Here is a 23,113-nt window from a genome sequence, read left to right on the forward strand (position 1 = left end):
TTATCCACTGACTCTTTCATCTGTGTCATCTGTTATTGCATAATTGGTTCTTTATATTGTTTTAAATTGTAAGGACCTTGAGTGTACCCTTGTCTGGGTATGGTACTCTCCGTTTTGAAGGAGATACCACTGAGACGTCAGTTAAAAAAAAAAAAAATTCTCATCACTCAGCTTTTCTCAGTGTGTGTGTTCCTTAAGTTTCACATTGCATCTTGCCTTGTAGCAGTAATAATTCATTCCTTGTCTCTGACATCAGAGTCTTTAAAGATTAGCTTTTCCCCTGGGTTTCTGACTGTAGTCTTTTTTCCCTCTGTGATCATAAAGCAAATTCCACAGTAAACTGGATAATTTTCATCATCTAATGAAAGCGCCTCAGGGGTCCATTTTCCCAATATATTTTTAATTGTACTCTAATCAAATACATTTGTGTAACATTTTGAATTCGTGCATATATTCTGTTGTGAGATCATATAATGAAAATCTGTCTTGCAATGGATGTTTACAGTGGAGGTAAGGAGGCAAAGTTAGAATCCCAGCTGAAACGTTAAAAGCCTGCTGTCAAGTCAAATTTAGGCCAGAATTTCTTTATAGAAAGAGAATTCTTACCATACCAAAAAGCAATATAAATGTTTTAATTGAAATAAAAAAATTAAAGTTGAAGCAGTTTTTTTTAAAATTAATAAATGTTCCCCTGTGGAATTATGGTAGTACATGAACACCTGAAGTAAACTTGGCTTGAAATTGACTGGCCTCATATCTATTTCCAAGTTCAATAGAAATATAAACTAGGTTTTAAAATTCAGTTTGAAAAATCTAAAGTGGTATTAGCAACACAGGCAGGATTTTTTTTCTTAAAGGCATTAAAATCTCTGTGTCCTCTCATTTCCACAATTAGCTATAGATGCAGAAAACTCTCTTTCCTGGTCAAGACTTTTTTCTAATCTAGTTTCATTTTATAGAGTTGTAGTTTTAGTATTAGCATTGCTTATTTGTGACTGTGTTTTCAAAACATAGTTTTAAACTTTTTTTCTGCATTTAGTGCAGTGTTTTTTCTCACTGTGTGCACTGTGGCATGGTGACACAGTTAAAGAAGTATGGGCGGGATGAATGGGCTGTAAGGTGGATAGAAAGTTGGCTAGATTGTCGGGCTCAACAGGTAGTGATCAATGGCTCCATATCTAGTTGGCAGCCGGTATCAAGTGGAGTGACCCAAGAGTTGGTCCTTGGGCTGGTTTTGTTCAATATATTCATAAATGATGTGGAGGGTGGCGTGGATTGCACCCTTAGCAAGTTTTCAGATGACACTAAACTGGGAGGAGTGGTAGATACACTGGAGGGTAGGGATAGAATACAGAGGGCCCTAGATAAATTAGAGGATTGGGTCAAAAGAAATCTGATGAGGTTCAACAAGGACAAGTGCGGAGTCCTGCACTTAGGACGGAAGAATCCAATGCACCGGTACAGACTAGGGACCGAATGGCTAGGCAGCAGTTCTGCAGAAAAGGACCTAGGGGTTACAGTGGACGAGAAGCTGGATATGAGTCAACAGTGTGCCCTTGTTGCCAAGAAGGCCAATGGCATTTTGGGATGTATAAGTAGGGGCATTGCCAGCAGATGGAGGGACGTGATCGTTCCCCTCTATTCGACATTGGTGAGGCCTCATCTGGAGTACTGTGTCCAGTTTTGGGCCCCACACTACAAGAAGGATATGGAAAAATTGGAAAAAGTCCAGCGGAGGGCAACAAAAATGATTAGGGGGCTGGAACACATGATTTACGAGGAGAGGCTGAGGGAACTGGGATTGTTTAGTCTGCAGAAGAGAAGAATGAGGGGGGATTTGATAGCTGCTTTCAACTACCTGAAAGGGGGTTCCAAAGAGGATGGATCTAGACTGTTCTCAGTGCTAGCAGATGACAGAACAAGGAGTAATGGTCTCAAATTGCAGTGGGGGAGGTTTAGGTTATTAGGAAAAACTTTTTCACTAGGAGGGTGGTGAAACACTGGAATGCGTTACCTAGGGAGGTGGTGGAATCTCGTTCCTTAGATATTTTTAAGGTCAGGCTTGACAAAGCCCTGGCTGGGATGATTTAGTTGGGGATTGGTCCTGCTTTGAGCAGGGGGTTGGACGAGATGACCTCCTGAAGTCCCTTCCAACCCTGATATTCTATGATTCTATGACAGGAATTATGACAAACCTGAAAGACATGCTTATTTTCTTGTCTGGCTAAGCAAGGGTTATTTGTGCAGCGAGTTGTCATTGTGTCAGTTCCTTCATGCCCCAGGCTCAGAAAGAACAAACTCTAGGTCCTTCTTTCTAAAGAAATCACTGAAAGCCAACTCCTTAGATTCATCTGAGGCAACTAAATCCTCTGGAGGCAGAATGAAGGAGTCAGTGCCGGGAATAGCACCATTCTCTATATCTGCTGCAAGGGATCTATCCGAGATTGTTGATGCCATGGTTTCAGCACTAGCTGGTTCATGCCACCTCCACTTAAGTTAGCTAGGGCTTTGAAATTGTTGCTAACAACATTGTTAGCTTTTCAGTGCATGCTGTGGTTCTGGTTCTAACGGATGGATGAACCCCTTCTTTTAATTTGGATGTTGTACCTCCATCAGAAATAGAGGTGCAGTCAAGTCAACGTTTCTAGTAGGCCTGAGTTCCACACTTCTCTGCCCTCAAGCATAAAGGCAAGAGCAATCAGGTCTTCAAGGCATTTCCTGTGCCAATGACCCATTCCTCCTTTAGCTTGAAAAATTAGTCATGGACACATAGGTCCAGGAAGCGCAGAGGGACTTCAGAGCTGTCAATTGTGGCTTCCCCAATGTTAAGAAGAAACTCATCTGCAACCCTGTCTTGCCCTCAAGTCTCTCCTAAGCAGACAGGGACGCTACTTCTTCCCTGGTGCAAATGTTGTTGCAAGCTCTTCTGGTGCTACTGATTCCCTGGACTCAATTTGACTGTCCTCAGGAGGAAAGAAATCTTATTGTGCCAGGGTTGCTGGTTATCTGATCAGAGCTCTTTTTCATATCTGGCCCCAGGGGAAGTCTTCCTTGGTTCTAGGGGCTGTTCCAGTTGACCTTTTTGTCTTCTGGCTTTGAGACTTACCTGGACAGCTCCTAGATCAGTAAATATGAGTTCTGGTCCTCTTCTGGTCCTTCTAGGAACTTTCCCTATCAAACTCATTAGGCTCCTTGGGTGAATTTAATCCAGCCCACTTTACCTGGTCTTTATAATCCCTGGATGAGGTGGATTTATTGACAATCTTCTATGCCATCAGCTTCTATATGGTGCCCAGGGTCTTCACCAAATACTTTGCCCAGGTGGCTACTTACCTATGGTATGAGCTAATTCTTAAATGCATGAATTTAGATGACCATCTGATTGAAGCATGCTTTTGTCAGGCTTTGAAAAACTTGATCAAAAGTACTTGTAATTCATTTCAAACTCTGGACCTCCTTTTATATTGGGGAAAAAAGTCTTCTGGTATCCTCTCAGATGATTTATTTCACTAGCACTATATCAAACTCAGTTCATGTCTTTTTCTTTTTTCTTCCCCCCCCCCCCCCGAGGAGAGTTTTTTTAATGTGTCTCAAGGCCTATTTACCTTAAATGAAAACCTGTGTCAGACAATGAGGTTCTTCCTCCATCTGATAGGCCTCATGGCATCCTCACCATATGTGACACTTTATGTCCACCTTTGGATGAGTTCTTCCACCTTTGTCTAGCTCAGAACTTTACTCCTAATGTTGATGATATGTCTGCTTACCTGACACAGGTCCTTGAGTTTCTAGAGTGATGGGAATTGGTGATCGCTTGCTCAGAGACAAGGTCTTCACTCCTCTGTCACCCTCAACTGTAATTATCACAGAAGACTCCAAACTGGGCTGGGGATCCCTCACAGTGCATGGTCATTGGAGCATAGGGGAGGAGAAACTGCTTATAAATGATTTGGAGCTGTAATATGTTAGCTGAGACCTCAAATAATTTCTCTCAAATCAGAGGCAGTGTGGTTCAAATTCTTACAGACAGCACTAAAGCCATGTTTCTTTTAGATAGACAAGTAGAAGCCCCCAAGCCTTTTTACTGGGACACAATAACTCTCTGGGACCAGTACATAGCTCATCATTTTTATCCTATTGTCCTTGATTTGGCCAGCAAGGAGAAAATTCATGTAGACAAACTGAACTGTATTCTTCAGGATCAGTGTGAGTGGCCACTGAATCCACTGGTTTGCAACTAGTATCAATATAAAATGCCTGAAATTGTGCTCCAGAGCATGAATGGACAAACTTTTTCTCTCATGGATGCTTTCTTCTTGAGTGGGAGCAGTATTCTCTGCTGTGTGCATTTCCTCCTGTTCCTCTGAGTAACTTGAGGTGGAGGTGATGTGGGGTAGAAAAAGCAGCACATGGCCAGATAATTTTGATTGTATAAGTGTGGGTCAGGCAGCAGCGGTGGATGGTTCTCCTAGAGTTTTCTTTCAGTCCATATCCTTGATCTTAGAAGCCATTAGCTGTGTTAACATGTTTTTTCATGGAGGCTCAAGTTTTTCAAAGTTCCTTTTGCTCCTCTATAAAGAAAAATCTGCCCAGATTTCTTTATAAACTTGCTTGACAGTTCAAAGAGATGTATTTGTTTCAGCTCTGAAAACTCAGGCAATCAAGCTCCAACTGGTACTTCCTTAGACTCTTTGCTCTTTTGTTTGGCAGCCAGCCTTCTGTGGGGTCTGTCTACCCTGCAAACAATGAAGACGCAGCAGCTCAGCTTTTATCTCTAGTTAGCAGCTTGAGTTCAACCCCAGGCTGCCCTATAGACTTGAACTCAAGCTGCTAACTCAAGTTCAAAGACAAGTTTCTGTATCTTCATTGCTGTTTTAATCTGATTTAGCTAAGGTGTTGTATAATGTGAATTAAGAACACAACTTTCTGTGTAGTGTACACGTGCCCCCAGAGTACCCTTCTGAGGAGGAGAATTAAGTGTTGTCATACTCAGAGGCTGAAACACAGCCGCAGACTCAGTCTTCATAGTCTGTCCCTGCTCTACTATTGCCTCTCATTTGCTATTGAGAAGTCAACTCCTACCTCCTATTGGCCCATAATGCCAGCCTTCATCACCCTCTTATTACATTTTCAAACAAATACCTTTGTGCTTTCTTCTATGATGTTCCTCATGCTTGGAAGGAGTTCCCTATAAACAACCACAAAGTTGCCTCCTACTCCCCCTTTGAAGCCCTTCTGAAAACTCACTCTTGCCACGTTGCCTGCAAAAAAAAAATATTGACAATGGTTAGGCTCCTGCTGCGTTGAGACCATTGCCTAGCATGCTGACCAATATTGTCTCATTATTTCCTTGTATTCTGTCTATCCTTGTACTCTGTTGTCTCTTGTCCTCCATACGATGGAGGGTAGGGATAGGGTCTGGAGAGACCTAGACAAATTGGAGGTTGGGCCAAAAGAAATCTGATGAGGTTCAACAAGGACAAGTTCAGAGTTCTGCACTTAGGAAGGAAGAATCCCATGCACCGCTACAGGCTGGGGACTGACTGGCTAAGCAGCAGTTCTGCAGAAAAGGACCTGGGGATTACAGTAGATGGGAGGCTGGATATGAGTCAGCAGTGTGCTCTCATTGCCAAGAAGGCCAATGGCATATTGGGCTGTATTAGTAGGAGCATTGCCAGCAGATCGGGGGAAGTGATTATTCTCCTCTATTCGGCACTGGTGAGACCGCAGCTGGAGTATTGCGTCCAGTTTTGGTCCCCCCACTACAGAAGGGATGTGGACAAATTGGAGAGAGTCCAGCAGAGGGCAACAAAAATGATTAGGGGGTTGGGGCACATGACTTATGAGGAGAGGCTGAGGGAACTGGGGTTATTTAGTCTGCAGAAGAGAAGAGTGAGGGGGGATTTGATGGCTGCCTTCAATTACCTGAATGGGGGTTCAAAAGAGGGTGGAACTAGGCTGTTCTCAGTGGTGGCAGATGACAGAACAAGAAGCAGTGGTCTCAAGTTGCTTTGGATATTAGGAAACACTTTTTCACTAGGAGGGTTGTAAAGCACTGGAATGGGTTACCTAGGGAGGTGGTGGAACCTCCTTCCTTAGAGGTTTTTAAGGCCCGGCTTGACAAAGCCTTGGCTGGGATGATTTAGTTGGTGTTGGTCCTGCTTTGAGCAGGCGATTGGATTAGATGATCTCCTGAGGTCTCTTCCAACCCTAATATTCTATGATTCTATACTTGGATTGTGAACTGTTTGGGGGGTAGGGGACCATCTTTTTGTTCTGGGTTTGTACAGAGCCTAGCACAATTGGTTCATGATCCATGACTAGTGCTCCTAGGCACTACAGTAATAAAAATAATTAATATACTACTGTAGGACTGCTTTAGGAATGTCTTTGCAGCTATAAGGTTTGAAGGACCAGAACAGAAACTGGACCCTATTGATTCACTCTTCCTAAGGAGGAACAACCGAAAGCTTGTGGAAGCAGCCTATGTCTCCCCAGATGCAATTTGCTTCTTGCCATGACAGAACAAAATATACATATATAAAGTTGCCTTAGAAATGTTTAGAAAATTATGGGCTCCTAATGCGCGATTCTGAAATTGTCTTGTTCAAGGAAAACTGATCTGCACATTGATTTGTCTCACCAAAGACCCCTTAGATACAAAGGCTGAGAGGGTTACTAGAAACCTTTTTCACTTAAGTGTTACTCAGTTGTTAACTAACTATTAATCCTGTATGTCCAGATCTGCCATCTGCTGGTTGTCTGAGATGAAGGTTTTGAGCCGCACTCTCAAAAAAGGTGAGAAAGCTCTGTCAGGTTTTGGTGGCAGTTAGTAATTTTCATGTTACCTTGAATTTCATGGATCTGGAAGCCAATGCTGTCCACATATCCTTTGTTGCTGGATGAGTATGTAGGTTATTGCATGGTAGAAAAAAACATTCCTTTCAACTTAGAACGGTGACTTTTCCCTTGAAGTTGGTAGAGCCACAAGGAGACCATCATTGAAGGAAGGTGAAAAAAGGGATTAGAGAAATGTTTCAGAGTGCTTTAGTTTAGATGGCAGATTTACAGACTTGAAAGGAGGGCAAAAGAAAACTCCCAACTGCATAGGAAATACTGATTCCTGACAATCTGCACAAATTTTCAGTTGCAGACAAGGAAGAAAGAGTAACACGTGGGGTTAGATGATTGCGTGCCTTTCTTATTAATTAGTACTTTAAAATATCAGTTCTGGATACAGTAAGATAAAGGAAATTGTTAGAATCAGGAGGTTATGTGTTTTGCTAAGCAGAAAATTAACTGAGAGATGTTTTAAAAAGGTCACTTCAGATAAAATTGTTTTGGTCTTTTTATGTCAAATGTAATACTTTTTAATTTGGTTTTAACAGTTGCATATGTAACTCATATATAACATGTATATAAATAAACATGAGTTTTAACAATTTGAACTGGCTTCATAAACTTGGTTTTGTTTGGAGATATGTGGGTATGCATCATTGCATATGTTTTAGCATTACATGAAGTACTTATGCATTCTTCACACCATTCAAAAACTTAGCTGATTTTCTTTTTTTCTTTCTATCTGGAACCAGGTGTGGTTTCCTTCTGTGCTTAACTATACGGTGTTAATTTATTTGAAGTGTCCCTCCCCCCCCTTTGAAAGTTCAGTGTTTCTTTGTAGGAAACATCTGTGAATAGTATTGGAAGGCCTAATAATGAAGCTGGATTATGTTGCAGTTTAAATGAGAAATAAAGATTTGTAGTTTAATTTTACATTTCCATACTTGAAGCCAGTGCAGGTTGACCTGTTATGCTCATACAAAGCACATGAGATATTTTATAGGGGAGAAGGCAACTTGCCACATTTATTGAGAATACAGACCTAGTTAAGGATGAATGCATATGGAGGATAGTTATTTTATAAATTATTGCTTATAGTCTTTGGAGTGCTTGTAAACTGCTTAATTGCTGTTATAGATGCTGCTTGGCCAATCTACATGTCAGTAGTGGAGTCTATTATAAAAATGGCAACCCACCTCTTGTGTACTAAGGCAAGTACAATAATGATAGCTAGTAGTGAGAGCTCATAAAAATGAGACAGGATAGAGGATGAAAAAATAGTATAATTGAATAATAGCTATGCTTACATTTCCATTTGAGATAATACAAAATTTACTGCAGAATGCCTATTCTGATTTATTGATAAACCAATGACTTAACCTTTTGTAGTGTGTGAAATGGTATTGGACAAATTAATGAGCATTATTATTTGGAAGAGCTGATGATGCTTTGTGTTGTTTTAGTTCTGGAGCTGATTGTTTTATCACATGGCATATTTCTAATAAACACAGTTGATTTAGTGTGAAAACTTAAGAGGTTTTCTTTCCTTAGTTGATGAAGGGGTAGAAATCTTATCTGCCCGTTTTCTTGCATGTACATTTACTTTAATTGCAGTCCAATATATTCGATTATTTATAAATCATGTTACTTAATTACACTTGTTTTATTCTTTCTACAGAATATAAAACGAAGAAGCACGTGATACTAAAGCTTTCTACATACAACATTATAAGGATCTCTCTCAAAGAATTGCTGTAGGACTAACACTGATTATAATTTGTCTTAAGCATAATGTGGTGAAACAGAGGAACAGAAGTTGTCCATCTTTGTGGAGACTAAGGAATTACAATGTTTATTTTGTGAGCTAAAACAGTTTTGCAGTGAACTGAGCATATGAAAATGCGGCCATGGACTGGTTCCTGGCGTTGGATTATGCTCATCCTCTTTGCCTGGGGGACCTTGCTATTTTATATAGGCGGACACTTGGTACGAGACAATGAACACCCAGATCACTCCAGCCGTGAACTATCCAAGATACTTGCAAAGCTTGAACGTTTAAAACAGCAAAATGAAGACTTAAGGCGGATGGCAGAGTCTCTCAGGTAGGTTTAAAAAAAATTATTCAGAGAACCTGTGTGATGTCTCAAAGTTTTTTGAAGTTTTTTTATCCCATTGTTTATACACATTTGCAAGATTAAAACAGATTTCATACAAGCATTTTTTCCCAGTTATTCCTCTGTGCAAATGGTGGTATGGTTTATTGTGAGTAAATGTTCAAAAAAATTAATTGTATGACAGTTACTATGTATGCTGATGGTGTATGACAGGATCGAGACAAATGTAATCTATCTTAATGCAGACTTTTCCCCAGAAAGACATTTTATAGACTATATATGTAACCCTTCTGCCATGTGGAGCCAGCAGCAACAAGGGCCAGGTTCAGTATCTTTTGGTTTCTTTTCAACAATACAATACAAAACCGGCTCGAGCGCCCACTCAGTGACCTGGGACAATTACACACCACCCTCTGGGCACCTCTAAGAGGCAGTACTTCCGATTTCACAAGCACAGAGTCTGAGTGTAGCAAAAACTTTTAATAAAAGGAGGGAATTAACTTAGCATTTATTTTGGAAAACACCACAACTAAGGTTCATAAACACAAACCATGAGCAAAAGACCCACCCCCAAGTAAGTTGGGCAGTGTCCTTTTCCCCTCATGGTCTTAAGTCCAGCAACCCAAAAGTCCCTTTAACGTGCCCATCCCTTCTCTGTACCCCACTCACAGTTGCTGTCCTTGGCCAGTGCAGCTCCAGAGTTCAGAGGTTCATCCACAGAGTTCACCTCCCACCCTGTGTGGAAGGCGGGGTAAGGAGGCACCTTAGACACTGCACTGCTCGGGCACTCGCTCATCGCCCAACAGCCGATTGCCACGCCTCTGCAGGGCTCTGCTCTGGCCCTCTCCACCAGCTTCTCTGCTAGCCGCTTGCCTCACCTCTCCGCCAGCCGCCCTGCTGGCCGCTTGCCTCGCCTCTCCACCAGCCTCCCTGCTAGCCACTTGCCTTGCCTCTCCGCCAGCTGCCCTGCTGTCCACGCATCTCCGCCAGCCGCCCTGCTGGCCGCTTGCCTCGCCTCTCTGCCAGCTGCCCTGCTGGTCGTGCCTCTCCACCAGCTGCCCTGATAGCCGCTTGCCACGCCTCTCTCCCAGCTGCGTGCTTGCCAAGATGTCTTCAGGCCCCCCCCACACACTTAACATAGCTCTCAGGTTTTATTTTGGTAAAGGGAAATCATGCCTCACCAGTCTACTAGAATGCTTTAAGGGGGTCAAGCATGTGGACCAAGGGGATCCAGTGGATATAGTGTACTTAGATTTTCAGAAAGCCTTTGACAAGTTCCCTCACCAAAGGCTCTTATGCAAAGTAAGCTGCCACAGGATCAGAGGGAAGGTGCTCTCATCGATTGGTAACTGGTTAAAAGACAGGAAACAAAGCGCAGGTATAAATGGTCAGTTTTCAGAATGGAGAGAGGTAAATAATGGTGTCCCCGAGGGATCTGTTCTGGGACCTGTCCTATTCAACATATTCATAAATGATCTGGAAAAAGGGGTAAACAGTGAGGTGGCAAAATTTACAGATGATACAAAATTACTAAAGATAGTTAAGACCCAGGCAGACTGCGAAGAGTTACAAAAGGATCTCTCAAAACTGGGTGACTGGGCAACAAAATGGCAGATGAAATTTAATGTTGATAAATGCAAAGTAATGCACATTGGAAAGCATAATCCCAACTATACATATAAAATGATGGGGTCTAAATTAGCTTTTACCACTCAAGAAAGAGATCTTGGAGTCATTGTGGATAGTTCTCTGAAAACATTCACTCGATGTGCAGTGGCAGTCAAAAAAGCAAATAGAATGCTGGGAATAATTAAGAAAGGGATAGGTAATAGGACAGAAAATATCATGTTGCCTCTATATAAATACATGGTACTCCCACATCTTGAATGTTGTGTGCAGATGTGGTCACCCCATCTCAAAAAAGATATATTGGAATTGGAAAAGGTTCAGAAAAGGGCAACAAAAATGATTAGGGGTATAGAATGGCTTTCGAATGAGGAGAGATTAATAAGACTGGGACTTTTCAGCTTGGAAAAGAGACTAAGGGGAGACATGATTGAGGTCTATAAAATCATGACTGGTGTAGAGAAAGTGTATAAGGAAGTGTTTACTACTTCTCATAAAACAAGAGCTAGGGGTCACCAAATGAAATTAATAGGCAGCAGGTTTAAAACAAATAAAAGGAAGTATTTCTTCACACAGTGCACAGTCAACCTGTGGAACTCCTTGCCAGAGGATGTTGTGAAGGTCATGACCATAACAGGGTTCCAAAAAACTAGATAAATTCATGGAGGATAGGTCCATGGCTATTAGCCAGGCTGGGCAGGAATGGTGTTCCTAGCCTCTGTTTGCCAGAAGCTGGGAAAGAGTGATAGATCACTTGATGATTATCTGTTCTGTTCATTCCCTCTGGGGCACCTGGCATGGGCCACTGTTGGAAGACAGGATACTGGACTAGATGGACCTTTGGTCTGATCCAGTAGGACCGTTCTTATGTTCTCAGTGATTTCAGCTCTCAGTGATATCTGCTGTTAGTGGGGGAGCCTCACTGCTGGTGCACACTGGGCAGTCTCTTGCAATAGAGACACTGTCCCAAAGTAGGTCAAATACTTAAACCTAGGTAGCAGTGATTTCAGCTCTGCAGCATGTAACAAGACTCTCAATTGAGTCTAAATTAGCTCTTTTATTATACCATGGAGAGAGGAAGGGTCTAATGGTGTCTAGGACCATTAAACCAGTCCCACACCACCAGGTACATTGGGCTTTGTAACCCATGCCCCTTGCCTAGCGAGTGCTGTTCAGTTGAGGGCGAGTCCCTCCATTGCGGTATGCCAGGTACAGTTCTGCTGCCGTTGGTTCACACAACAAGGATGATAACCCTTTACTACTCCTGCCCCAATAACAAGGAGCCTGGGGATCCAACTCCAGTCACAAGTGATCATTTGGGCAAGCAGTCCCATTATGCTGAGCACCTAGGCAGGGTTGGTGTGTCCATGCAAATGAGATCAGCTTCTTAAGACTTTTTCCACAGCTCACCACTAGATGTCGGGGAGAGCTCATCCAGACTCTCCTTACATCTATACAGTACAAAATTACCTTATTTTAAAATGTAGAATGTTAACTACGTTATAACAAAGATGCCTTCTATTAAAGATATTTTCCTACGCATTTGGATTGCTCGTAATTGACATTGACGAGATGTACTATATTGAAGAAATGTTAGTGTTCACCTTTTAGAAAAGTAGCATTTTAGATAAGTAGCAGAATTCATTTGTAATTTAATTAATCTGTGAACAAATTATGCATAGCACAATTCTTTGGTCATCTTTATGATTGAATGGAATAGCGTGTGCAACATGCTGTCAGCTTTAAAGAAATGAAGTGATATTCCTACCCTGAAGCCCTGTTTAACCCAGGGACATTTTTCAATAATGTCCAGCTGTTACTACCATGTGGAGCAGAATGCTAATAGGGACTAACTGCTGGCTACCACCATTTTAAACATGATGTCATTTAGAGCTGCTTCAAGTAAATCTAATTGTTATGGCGATGACAGTAACACCAGCCAATAACTTGTCTACACTAGACACCCAGCATTGCTAACCTTGATAGAGCTGAACTGTGGGTGGGAAACCTTTGCTTTGTTGCTAGGTTTAAAGAAATACTTTTAAATAGTGCAAAATATCTTTTTTAGAATTAAACTGATATTTGTGCACACCTCTTCACCTTCCTGGGCACAGACAGACCCTATTAAGAGATTATACAAGCATTGAGGGAGAAATTCCAGTACTTGGTAGATGAGTGGTTAGAGTGAAACGGAGGATTTCCCTGCCTCCGGTGAAGTTCTTCCCCCTCACTGAATACTGCTAAACTGGTGCTATGGAGGATGACTTATTATTGAATCACAAAGAATTATGAGATGTATCCTTTCACCTTTCAAATCCTGCAGATTGTACCAAACAGCATTTGTTATTTCACAATATTTTCCAAAGGAAAGATAACCTCTTTTCATTCCTGCAAAGGCATTATCCTCCTGACAATTACATTTCACAGTTACTTTAAATTGGACGATCTACAGTCATCTGTAAATTGTCTATTAAATGATTTGTAATATTTTTCTAAACTCAGTTAATGTATGCTAGTAAATAAATTGACTAAATGTTTTAGTATATTTTTGTTGACATAATATTGACATATATTAGGAGTATCTTCCCATTTTAGAGAAAAAGGAAAGACCTTTTCGTCAACCACATTTTAAATATTGTCTAAACAAGCTTAATAAAATAGGACTTTCTATTAGTCCTATCTTACAGTGTATATATTATAGTAAAGTGCAGTGCCAGAATAAGAATCTGAGAAGAAATAATAATAATAGATTTTATGGCCAAAAAGGATCAATATATCAATCTAGTCTGAACTCCTGCATAGCACAAGCCATAGAATTTTACTCAGTAATTCCTTCAATGGAGAGAGTTATTCATCCCTATCATATAAGTGAATAACTGTTGAGCCCAATAATTTGTGTTTTAACCAGAGTTTTTATTTTAGAAAGACATATAATCTTGATGCAAAGACTCCAACTGATGATGAAATTATCACTGACCTTGATTATCACTTGACCTTCTTTTGATTAACTGCACTCACTCAAGAAGTTACTTCCAATTTGAATTTTTTAACTTCAACTTCTATCCATTGGATCTTGTTATTGCTGCTAGATTAAAGGGCCTCCTTATGTCTGATATCTTCTTCCTATGTAGGTATTTATAGACTAATCAAGTAACTGTAATTGCCTATACACCAGTGCTAGTTGCCTTGGTAATAAACAAGAATAACAGGAATTGCTCTTTATGAGCATAAATTTGACCTCGCTGGTATTACTGAAACCTGGTGGGGAGATTTGCATGACTGGGACTCTCAAGAGTTGTGACCAAACAATGATGTAAGCTGCACCTGTTTCCAAATTCCCCTTTGATTACTGCCTACCTTACTTTGCCTGTAAATGGAGGGCTATCAAAATGGACAAGTGGATACTAGATATCATGCACTTTGGCTACACCATCAAATTTCTTTCTCCACCTCCTCCAAAACCACTACCTTGGCTCCTCTTCCAGGACCACTCTTAAGAGGAAATCCTCGGACATGAGGTGGACTCTCTCCTTGTGTTAGGAGCAAGTTCCACTCAGCATCAAGGAAAAGGGTTTTACTACAACTATTTAATAGTTCCTAGGAAAAAGGGAAGATGGAGGTCTGTTCTTGACCTATGACAGCTAAATATTTTTATTCATGAATTAAAATTTTGCACGGGAAGAGTATCTTCCAATACAGACTGGCTAACCTAGTGAGACCGGTTTTAAACTAGGTTTGACTAGGGCAGGAGATAAAAGCCCACGGGTAATTCCAAAACCTGGAGACCTGGGTGAAGGGTCAGAATCTGGGGAAAACCTGGCAATCACAGCAGAGTGAAGGAGAGAGGAGGCAAAATAGAGGAGAAATCTGACTATCTTAGGTATCTGCATACTAAGGTAAGAAGTATGGGGAATAAACAGGAAGAACTAGAAATACTAGTGAATAATCAATTACGACATAACTGGCATCCTAGAAACGTGGTGGGATAATTCATTTAACTGGAATATTGGTATAGAAGGATACAGCTTGTTCCGGAAGGACAGGCAGGGGAAAAAAGAAGAATGTGATGCCTTGTATATCAAAGATGTGTACTCTTGCACTGAGGTTGAGATAAAAGTGGAGACATAGCTGTTGAAAGTCTCCAAGTAAGGACAAAAGGGGTAAAAAAAAAAAAACAACAAAAAAACCCCAAGGGTAATGTCGTGGTAAATGTCTGCTATAGATCACCTAACCAGAAAGAAGACGAAGATGACACTTTTTTTTTTTTTTAAAACAAGGAATAAAATCATCCAAAACATGGTACTTGCTGGTGATGGGGGACTTTAACTACCCAAATATTTGTTGGAAAGTAATACAGGAGAGCACAGATTATCCAACAAGTTCTTGGAGTGCTTTGGAGACAGTTTTTTATTACAGAAGTGGAGAAAGTGACGAGGGGAGAGGCTATTCTAAATTTCATTCTGATTGAGAATTTGAAGGTGGAAGGCAGCTTGGGTGAAAGTGACCATGAAATGATAGAGTTTATGATCTTAAGGAATGGTAGGAAGGAAAACAACAGAATAAAGACAAGGGACTTCAAGAAGGCAGACTTTAGCAAACTCAGAGAATTGGTAGGTAAGATTCTCTGGGAAGCAAGTCTAAGGAAAAAAGAGTGCAGGAGAATTGGCAGTTTATTAAAGGGACATAAGGGGCACAAGAGCAAACTATCTCAGTGTAAATGAGGTAGGATCTGAGGCTAAAATAGGAAAAGAACAAGTTAACGATTACTTAGACAAGTTAGAAATCTTCAAGTCAGCAGGGCCTGATGAAATACTTCCTAGAATACTTAAGGAACTGGCTGAAGAGATCTCTGAGCCTTTAGTGATTATCTTTGAGAATTCAGAAAGGACAGACAAGATCCCAGAGGAAAAGTACAAATATAGTGCCTATCTATAAATAGGGGAACAAAAACAAGCCAGGGAATTATAAACCAGTCAGCTTAATTTTGCTATCCTGAAAGATAGCCCATCCAGCCCTTACAGGACAAACCTTAGGACTGGTCCACTGCCTAACCCAGCTAAAGTGATTTCAGCTGAGCTGGTGCTGGGCAGGTGTCACCTCTGCATTGTCTCTCTCCACAGTTTTGCCTCTCTGCCATCTCTTGTCACACTGTTGCAGTGCCATCCCTACTCTGGATCTGGTCCAGAGGCTGTGCCATCTAACCCAGCTATAGTAATTATAGCTCTGGTGGTGCTGAATAAGGGGGTCTTTAACAGAGTTCACTCAGCTCTGTCATGGTGCTCTGTAACTTCAGCAAAGATCCAGCTGTGGAGGGGGTTCAGTGGCATATAGAACCCTTCAGCAGAGTGCTTGTCACCAGAGATTCACTCCTTGCCACATGATAGGAAACCCTTGTGTCCAAACTCCATTCCTCAGTCATGCAAAACTGGAGATTTGGTTTTGGTGCCTCATCACTCAGAGCACACTAAAGGCAGTTTTTTGTTGCCTTTTTGTCACATAATAAAGATAGAAACATTTCATTTACCTCTATATCCAAAATTTAAATGAAGTTTAATTAAAACAAGTAGAATATTCACGCTGAGATCATTATTAATACGCAAATAAAGTCCATCTTATTGTGTTTATTTCTATGCTTCACCAATAGATGGCAGCAGAAAGCTCCTTCCTTCTACAGCTTCGGACCACAGGCTTACATTTACTTCCAGATAGTTCATAAAAATATTGAATAGTGTTGTGCTAGAATCAATCCCTGTGGGGCCCAATTACAAACACCCCCATTCAATTATAATTCCCTGTTAAATACTTCTTTCTGTGATCTGCTAATTAGCTAGTTCCTAATCCATTTAATTCATGCTTTATTGAAGGTGTGTAGGGTAAATTTTTAACCAAAATCTTGTGCAGTACTAAGTTAAATGCCTTACAAAATTCAAAATATATTTAACCTGTGTGGTTATCTCTTTCACCAGAGTTGTAACCTTATCAAAAATAAAATCAGATTTGTTTGGCAAGATGTTTTCTGTGAAAATTGGCATTAATTCTAGGGTTGCCAACCCTTCTGTCCTGAAGTCTCCAGGGCTTAAAGATTAGTCTTTAATTCATAGATACTAAGGTCAGAAGGGACCATTATGATCATCTAGTCTGACCTCCTGCACAACGCAGGCCACGGAATTTCACCCACCCACTTCTGCGAAAAACCTCTCACCTATGTCTGAGCTATTGAAGTCCTCAAATCGTGGTTTAAAGACTTCAAGGAGCAGAGAATCCTCCAGCAAGTGACCCGTGCCCCATGCTACAGAGGAAGGCGAAAAACCTCCAGATTAAAGATTATGGCATGTGATGAAACCTCCAGGAATATGTCCAACCAAAATTGGCAACCCTAGTTAATTACATTCCCATCCTTTAATTTTGTGTTGATTGAATCCTGTCAGTTTTTCCATTTTTTTGGCCTGCACTGACATCAGGCTAACTGGTCTATAATTACCTGGATCATCTTGCTTGCCCTTTTTGAATATTGGCAGAACTTTAGCACTTTTCCAGTCTTCTCAACTTTCTAAATTGAGAAGACTTAGATTCTAAGATTTGTTAAAAATTAACGTCAGTAGGCCAGAGATTTCAGCCATTTCTTTTAGGACTCTTGGATGTAAGTTATCTGAGCCTACTGATTTTTAAATGTTTATTTCTATTAGATGTTGTTTAACATCCTCCTTACTCATGGACTGGAAAGTAGCTCATCATCCTCATGTGATATTAGTACATCTTTTTTCTTATCAAAGACAGGACAAATATTTATCTAACACTTCTGTATTTTCTTCATTATTACTAATTTTACTATCTCCATCTAGTAATGGGACTACACCATTGTTAGTTCTTATGTTCTTGATATACTTAAAAAGCTCCTTCTTGTGTCCTTGGCCCTGCTAGCTGTGGATTTTTTCCATGATATCTTTACTTACTCTTTCCAATTTTATATATTCAATAAATTTGAATGTGTTGGTTTCTGTCTACTTACCGTTTTTCCATTTGTTATGTATTATAGTTGTCCTTTTTAGCGACTGTAAAATTGTGACTTTTTAGCCATCTAATAAACTCTTCTTAAACACCTCAATTTTCATTCAGATTTTCTCTCTAAATTTTTCCTCCCTATCAATTTCAGTTAGTTTTCCTCAGCTTTGGGAAAGTTAGCCCTTTTGAAGCACCAAGTATCTACATTACTGGTTAGGACTCCCTCTGTTTGCCCATAATGGGGCCATGATAACTTGTCCCTCAGCACCACCAGCTTCCAGTCTGGTGATCAGTTAATACAATCTAAGCCTTCTCCCCAGGCTTGATAGCTTGTAGGTTTCCCAATTCAGGGCTGCTCACTGCACACTCCAGGTCTTTTCTGCTTCAGATCCAGTATCCCTGTGTCAAGACAGCTCTGCTCTGAGGTTCTATTTCTGCCTTTTTTGTTCCCTCAAGCATTGATACTGATGGCAGGTTTTGTGGGGCAGGATTGACAGTTCACATTTCTAGGACTGACCATTTATCCCTTCCTGACCTGGACAAGTATGTAGTTTGTCTTCCTCATCAATATCAATCGGATATCTATATTATATTATTTAAAATTGTATTAGTTAATTGTACATTTTGTGAGCTAATCATAGCATGTGATAGACTATCTAATATGACTTCAGATACCTGTATAATTAGGTCAGATAACCAATCTGTTGTAAGAACGTCTTTTGAAGAAAAGGCATATAGACTAGATTTGGAAAGAAGTCCAGAAGTCTGAAGCTGTCATTTTTTTAGATTAAAGACACTAATTTTGAAGGCAACTACCTAACCTATTGACGTTTTTCCTAATGCTTCTGAGAGTATTATACATTTAGGAAAAGTATCCTAAAACGTTGAATTTTTTTCTGAGTGTAGGAAGGGAAAGTGGGATTGAAAGAATCAGAAGTACTGTAAAAAGAAAAGGAGTACTTGTGGCACCTTAGAGAAGTGAGCTGTAGCTCACAAAAGCTTATGCTCAAATAAATTGGTTAGTCTCTAAGGTGCCACAAGTACTCCTTTTCTTTTTGCGAATACAGACTAAACACGGCTGCTACTCTGGAAGAAGTACTGTCCTTTATTTCCTCTGGTCCTTTCAACAGTATTATGTGTGGGGGAAAAAACATTAGCCATAGAACCATAGAATATCAAGGTTGGAAGGGACCTCAGGAGGTCATCTAGTCCAACCCCCTGCTCAAAGCAGGACCAATCCCCAACTAAATCATCCCAGCCAGGGCTTTGTCAAGCCTGACCTTAAAAACTTCTAAGGAAGGAGATTCCACCACTTCCCTAGGTAACACATTCCAGTGCTTCACCACCCTCCTAGTGAAAAAGTTTTTCCTAATATCCAACCTAAATCTCCCCCACTGCAACTTGAGACCATTATTCCTCGTTCTGTCATCTGCTACCACTGAGAACAGTCTAGATCCATCCTCTTTGGAACCCCCTTTCAGGTAATTGAAAGCAGCTCTCAAATCCCCCCCCATTCTTCTCTTCTGCAGACTAAACAATCCCAGTTCCCTCAGCCTCTCCTCGTAAGTCATGTATTCCAGCCCCCTAATCATTTTTGTTGCCCTCCGCTGGACTTTTTCCAATTTTTCCATATCCTTCTTGTAGTGTGGGGCCCAAAACTGGACACAGTACTCCAGATGAGGCCTCACCAATGTCGAATAGAGGGGAACGATCACGTCCCTCCATCTGCTGGCAATGCCCCTACTTATACATCCCAAAATGCCATTGGCCTTCTTGGCAACAAGGGCACACTGTTGACTCATATCCAGCTTCTCGTCCACTGTAACCTCTAGGTCCTTTTCTGCAGAACTGCTGCCTAGCCATTCGGTCCCTAGTCTGTACCGGTGCATGTGATTCTTCCATCCTAAGTGCAGGACTCTGCACTTGTCCTTGTTGAACCTCATCAGATTTCTTTTGGCAAAATCCTCTAATTTGTCTAGGGCCCTCTGTATCCTATCCTTACCCTCCAGCATATCTACCTCTCCACCCACTTTAGTGTCATCTGAAAACTTGCTGAGGGTGCAATCCACGCCATCCTCCACATCATTTATGAAGATATTGAACAAAACCGGCCCGAGGACCGACTCTTGGGGCACTCCACTTGATACCGGCTGCCAACTAGACATGGAGCCATTGATCACTACCCGTTGAGCCCGACAATCTAGCCAACTTTCTATCCACCTTTTGTCCATTCATCGAGCCCATGCTTTTTTAACTTGCTGGCAAGAATACTGTGGGAGACCGTGTCAAAAGCTTTGCTAAAGTCAAGGAACAACACGTCCACTGCTTTCCCCTCATCCACAGAGCCAGTTATCTCGTCATAGAAGGCAATTAGATTAGTCAGGCATGACTTGCCCTTGGTGAATCCATGCTGACTGTTCCTGATCACTCCTCTCCTCTAAGTGCTTCAGAATTGATTCCTTGAGGACCTGCTCCACGATTTTTCCAGGGACTGAGGTGAGGCTGACTGGCCTGTAGTTCCCAGGATCCTCCTCCTTCCCTTTTTTAAAGATGGGCAATACATTAGCCTTTTTCCAGTTGTCTGGGACCTCCCCCAATCACCATGAGTTTTCAAAGATCATGGACAATGGCTCTGCAATCATATCCGCCAACTCCTTTAGCACTCTCAGATGCAGCGCATCCGGCCCCATGGACTTGTGCTCATCCAGCTTTTCTAAATAGTCCCGAACCACTTCCTTCTCCACAGAGGGCTGGTCACCTCCTCCCCATGTTGTGCTGCCCAGTGCAGTAGTCTGGGAGCTGACCTTGTTCGTGAAGACAGAGGCAAAAAAAGCATTGAGTACATTAGCTTTTTCCACATCCTCTGTCACTAGGTTGCCTCCCTCGTTCAGTAAGGGGCCCACGCTTTCCTTGACTTTCTTCTTGTTGCTAAAATACCTGAAGAAACCCTTCTTGTTACTCTTTACATCTCTTGCTAGCTGCAACTCCAGGTGTGATTTGGCCTCCCTGATTTCACTCCTGCATGCCTGAGCAATATTTTTATACTCCTCCCTGGTCATTTGTCCAATCTCCCACTTCTGTAAGCTTCTTTTTTGTATTTAAGATCAGCAAGGATTTCACTGTTAAGCCAAGTTGGTCGCCTGCCATTTTTACTGTTCTTTCTACACATCGGGATGGTTTGTCCCTGTTACCTCAATAAGGATTCTTTAAAATACAGCCAACTCTCCTGGACTCCTTTCCCCCTCATGTTATTCTCCCAGGGGATCCTGCCAATCAGTTCCCTGAGGGAGTCAAAGTCTGCTTTTCTGAAGTCCAGTGTCCGTATTCTGCTGCTCTCCTATCTTCCCTGTGTCAGGATTCTGAACTCGACCATCTCATGGTCACTGCCTCCCAGGTTCCCATCCACTTTTGCTTCCCCTACTAATTCTTCCCGGTTTGTGAGCAGCAGGTCAAGAAGAGCTCTGCCCCTAGTTGGTTCCTCCAGCACTTGCACCAGGAAATTGTCCCCTACACTTTCCAAAAACTTCCTGGATTGTCTGTGCACCGCTGTATTGCTCTCCCAGCAGATATCAGGGTGATTGAAGTCACCCATGAGAACCAGGGCCTGCGATCTAGTAACTTCCGGGAGTTGCTGGAAGAAAGTCTCGTCCACCTCGTCCCCCTGGTCCAGTGGTCTATAGCAGACTCCCACCACGACATCACCCTTGTTGCTCATACTTCTAAACTTAATCTTTCTGCAGTTTCATACTTGAGCTCTGAGCAGTCATGCTGCTCTCTTACATACAACGCAACTCCCCCACCTTTTCTGCCCTGCCTGTCCTTCCTGAACAGTTTATATCCATCCATGACAGTACTCCAGTCATGTGAGTTATCCCACCAAGTCTCTGTTGTTCCAATCACATCATAATTCCTTGATTGTGCCAGGACTTCCAGTTCTCCCTGCTTGTTTCCAATGCTTGCGTTTGTGTATAGGCACTTGAGATAACTTGCTGTTTGTCCTGCTTTCTTAGTGTGAGGCAGGAGCCCTCCCCTCTCGCGCTCTGCTGCTCATGCTTCCTCCCAGTATCTCACTTCCCCACTTACCTCAGGGCTTTGGTCTCCTTCCCCCGGTGAACCTAGTTTCAAGCCCTCCTCACTAGGTTAGTCAGCCTGCTTGCGAAGATGCTCTTCCCTCTCTTCATTAGGTGGAGCCCATCTCTGCCTAACACTCCTCCTTCTTGGAACACCATCCCATGGTCAAAGAATCCAAAGCCTTCTCTCCGACACCACCTGCGTAGCCATTCGTTGACTTCCACGATTTGATGGTCTCTACCCAGGCCTTTTCCTTCCACGGGGAGGATGGACGAGAACACCACTTGCACCTCAAACTCCTTTATCCTTCTTCCCAGAGCCACGTAGTCTGCAGTGATCTGCTCAAGGTCATTCTTGGCAGTGTCATTGGTGCCCACGTGGAGAAGCAGGAAGGGGTAGCGATCCGAGGGCGATTGATGAGTCTCGGCAGTCTCTCCGTCAGATCGTGAATCCTAGCTCCTGGCAAGCAGCAGACTTCCTGGTTTTCCCAGTCGGGGCGGCAGATAGATAACTCAGTCCCCCTGAGGAGAGAGTCCCCGACCACCATACTGAAGGAGGAGTATTCTTTCTCCATGTATGAACTCTTAAATATAGCCTCTCTATCTGATATTGGTCAAAGCTAGAATTCAGTACTTTGATCCATTGATTGCCACTGAAATATATCAATGGTAATTATAAACATATAAAAATATTTTTTCTTCCCTCTTGCAAACTATTTGACCTTAATTTATGGGGTGTTAGTCTTGTGATGGATGGCTAGCCATGATGATAGTACTGTCCTTTCCTATCAGTAGCACATAGCATTTAAAATTACACAAGAATAACATTTTCCTTTATTTGTTTGTTTGCTTCTCAATACCTTGATATACCTAAACTGTTTCCATTTCACTGTCTAAAATAGATTATAATCTTGCAAGTACTCTGAGAACACTATCTATATTCTTCTTTATCCGCCCGCAACCTTAGATGCGCAGAGTATCCATCAGTTTCCATCACTTATTTTGGTCTTTTGTTAGTCTGTTTAGGCTTCTGAATGTCATGTTGATGGATTTGGTTTCTTTCTCTTTGTGAAATGTTTCTCTTGGTCGCCTTTTTTTCCTTTTTCCAGATGGTATCCATATTATCACTTGAAGTGGAAGTCATGTTGGTAGCATCTTTAAAGCATATCCTAAATGTCTATCATCATATTCTTACCACGTTTGATGGTATAGGTTGGTTTGCTCTCCTTAGAATTTCTGATGTTGCAATTAATTCTGAAGTGAACGCTGAAGATCTTTTGCAGAAATTTACTTTGGAATGAGTTATTATCAGTTTCAGTTGTAGATTTCCATGACTCTGCTCCATCAAAAGGAGACACACGATGCTGGTGTTAAAAATTTATATATTTGTGTAAATGTCAGTAATGTTACTTTTCAGGTTGATATAAGTGATTTGCTATTTGTTGCTTGACATCTAGCATG

The 23,113-nt window shown here is 41.6% G+C and overlaps 1 protein-coding gene across 3 annotated transcripts in view; it reads left to right on the forward strand.

The window, feature by feature from the left end:
* FUT8 (fucosyltransferase 8) overlaps window positions 1-23,113 on the forward strand; it is a 285,280-nt gene that overhangs the window by 147,567 nt on the left and 114,600 nt on the right. For all 3 annotated transcript variants that reach the window (XM_074957028.1, XM_074957027.1, XM_074957030.1), the window contains exon 4: window positions 8,519-8,942. Coding sequence is in view for 2 of the 3 variants with exons in the window: in XM_074957027.1 (XP_074813128.1) it covers window positions 8,734-8,942 (209 nt within the window). In the remaining variant the exon portion in view is untranslated. The remainder of the gene's footprint in view (window positions 1-8,518; window positions 8,943-23,113) is intronic.

Source organism: Natator depressus, chromosome 6, assembly GCF_965152275.1.
Source record: "Natator depressus isolate rNatDep1 chromosome 6, rNatDep2.hap1, whole genome shotgun sequence".
NCBI lineage: Eukaryota > Metazoa > Chordata > Testudines > Cheloniidae > Natator > Natator depressus.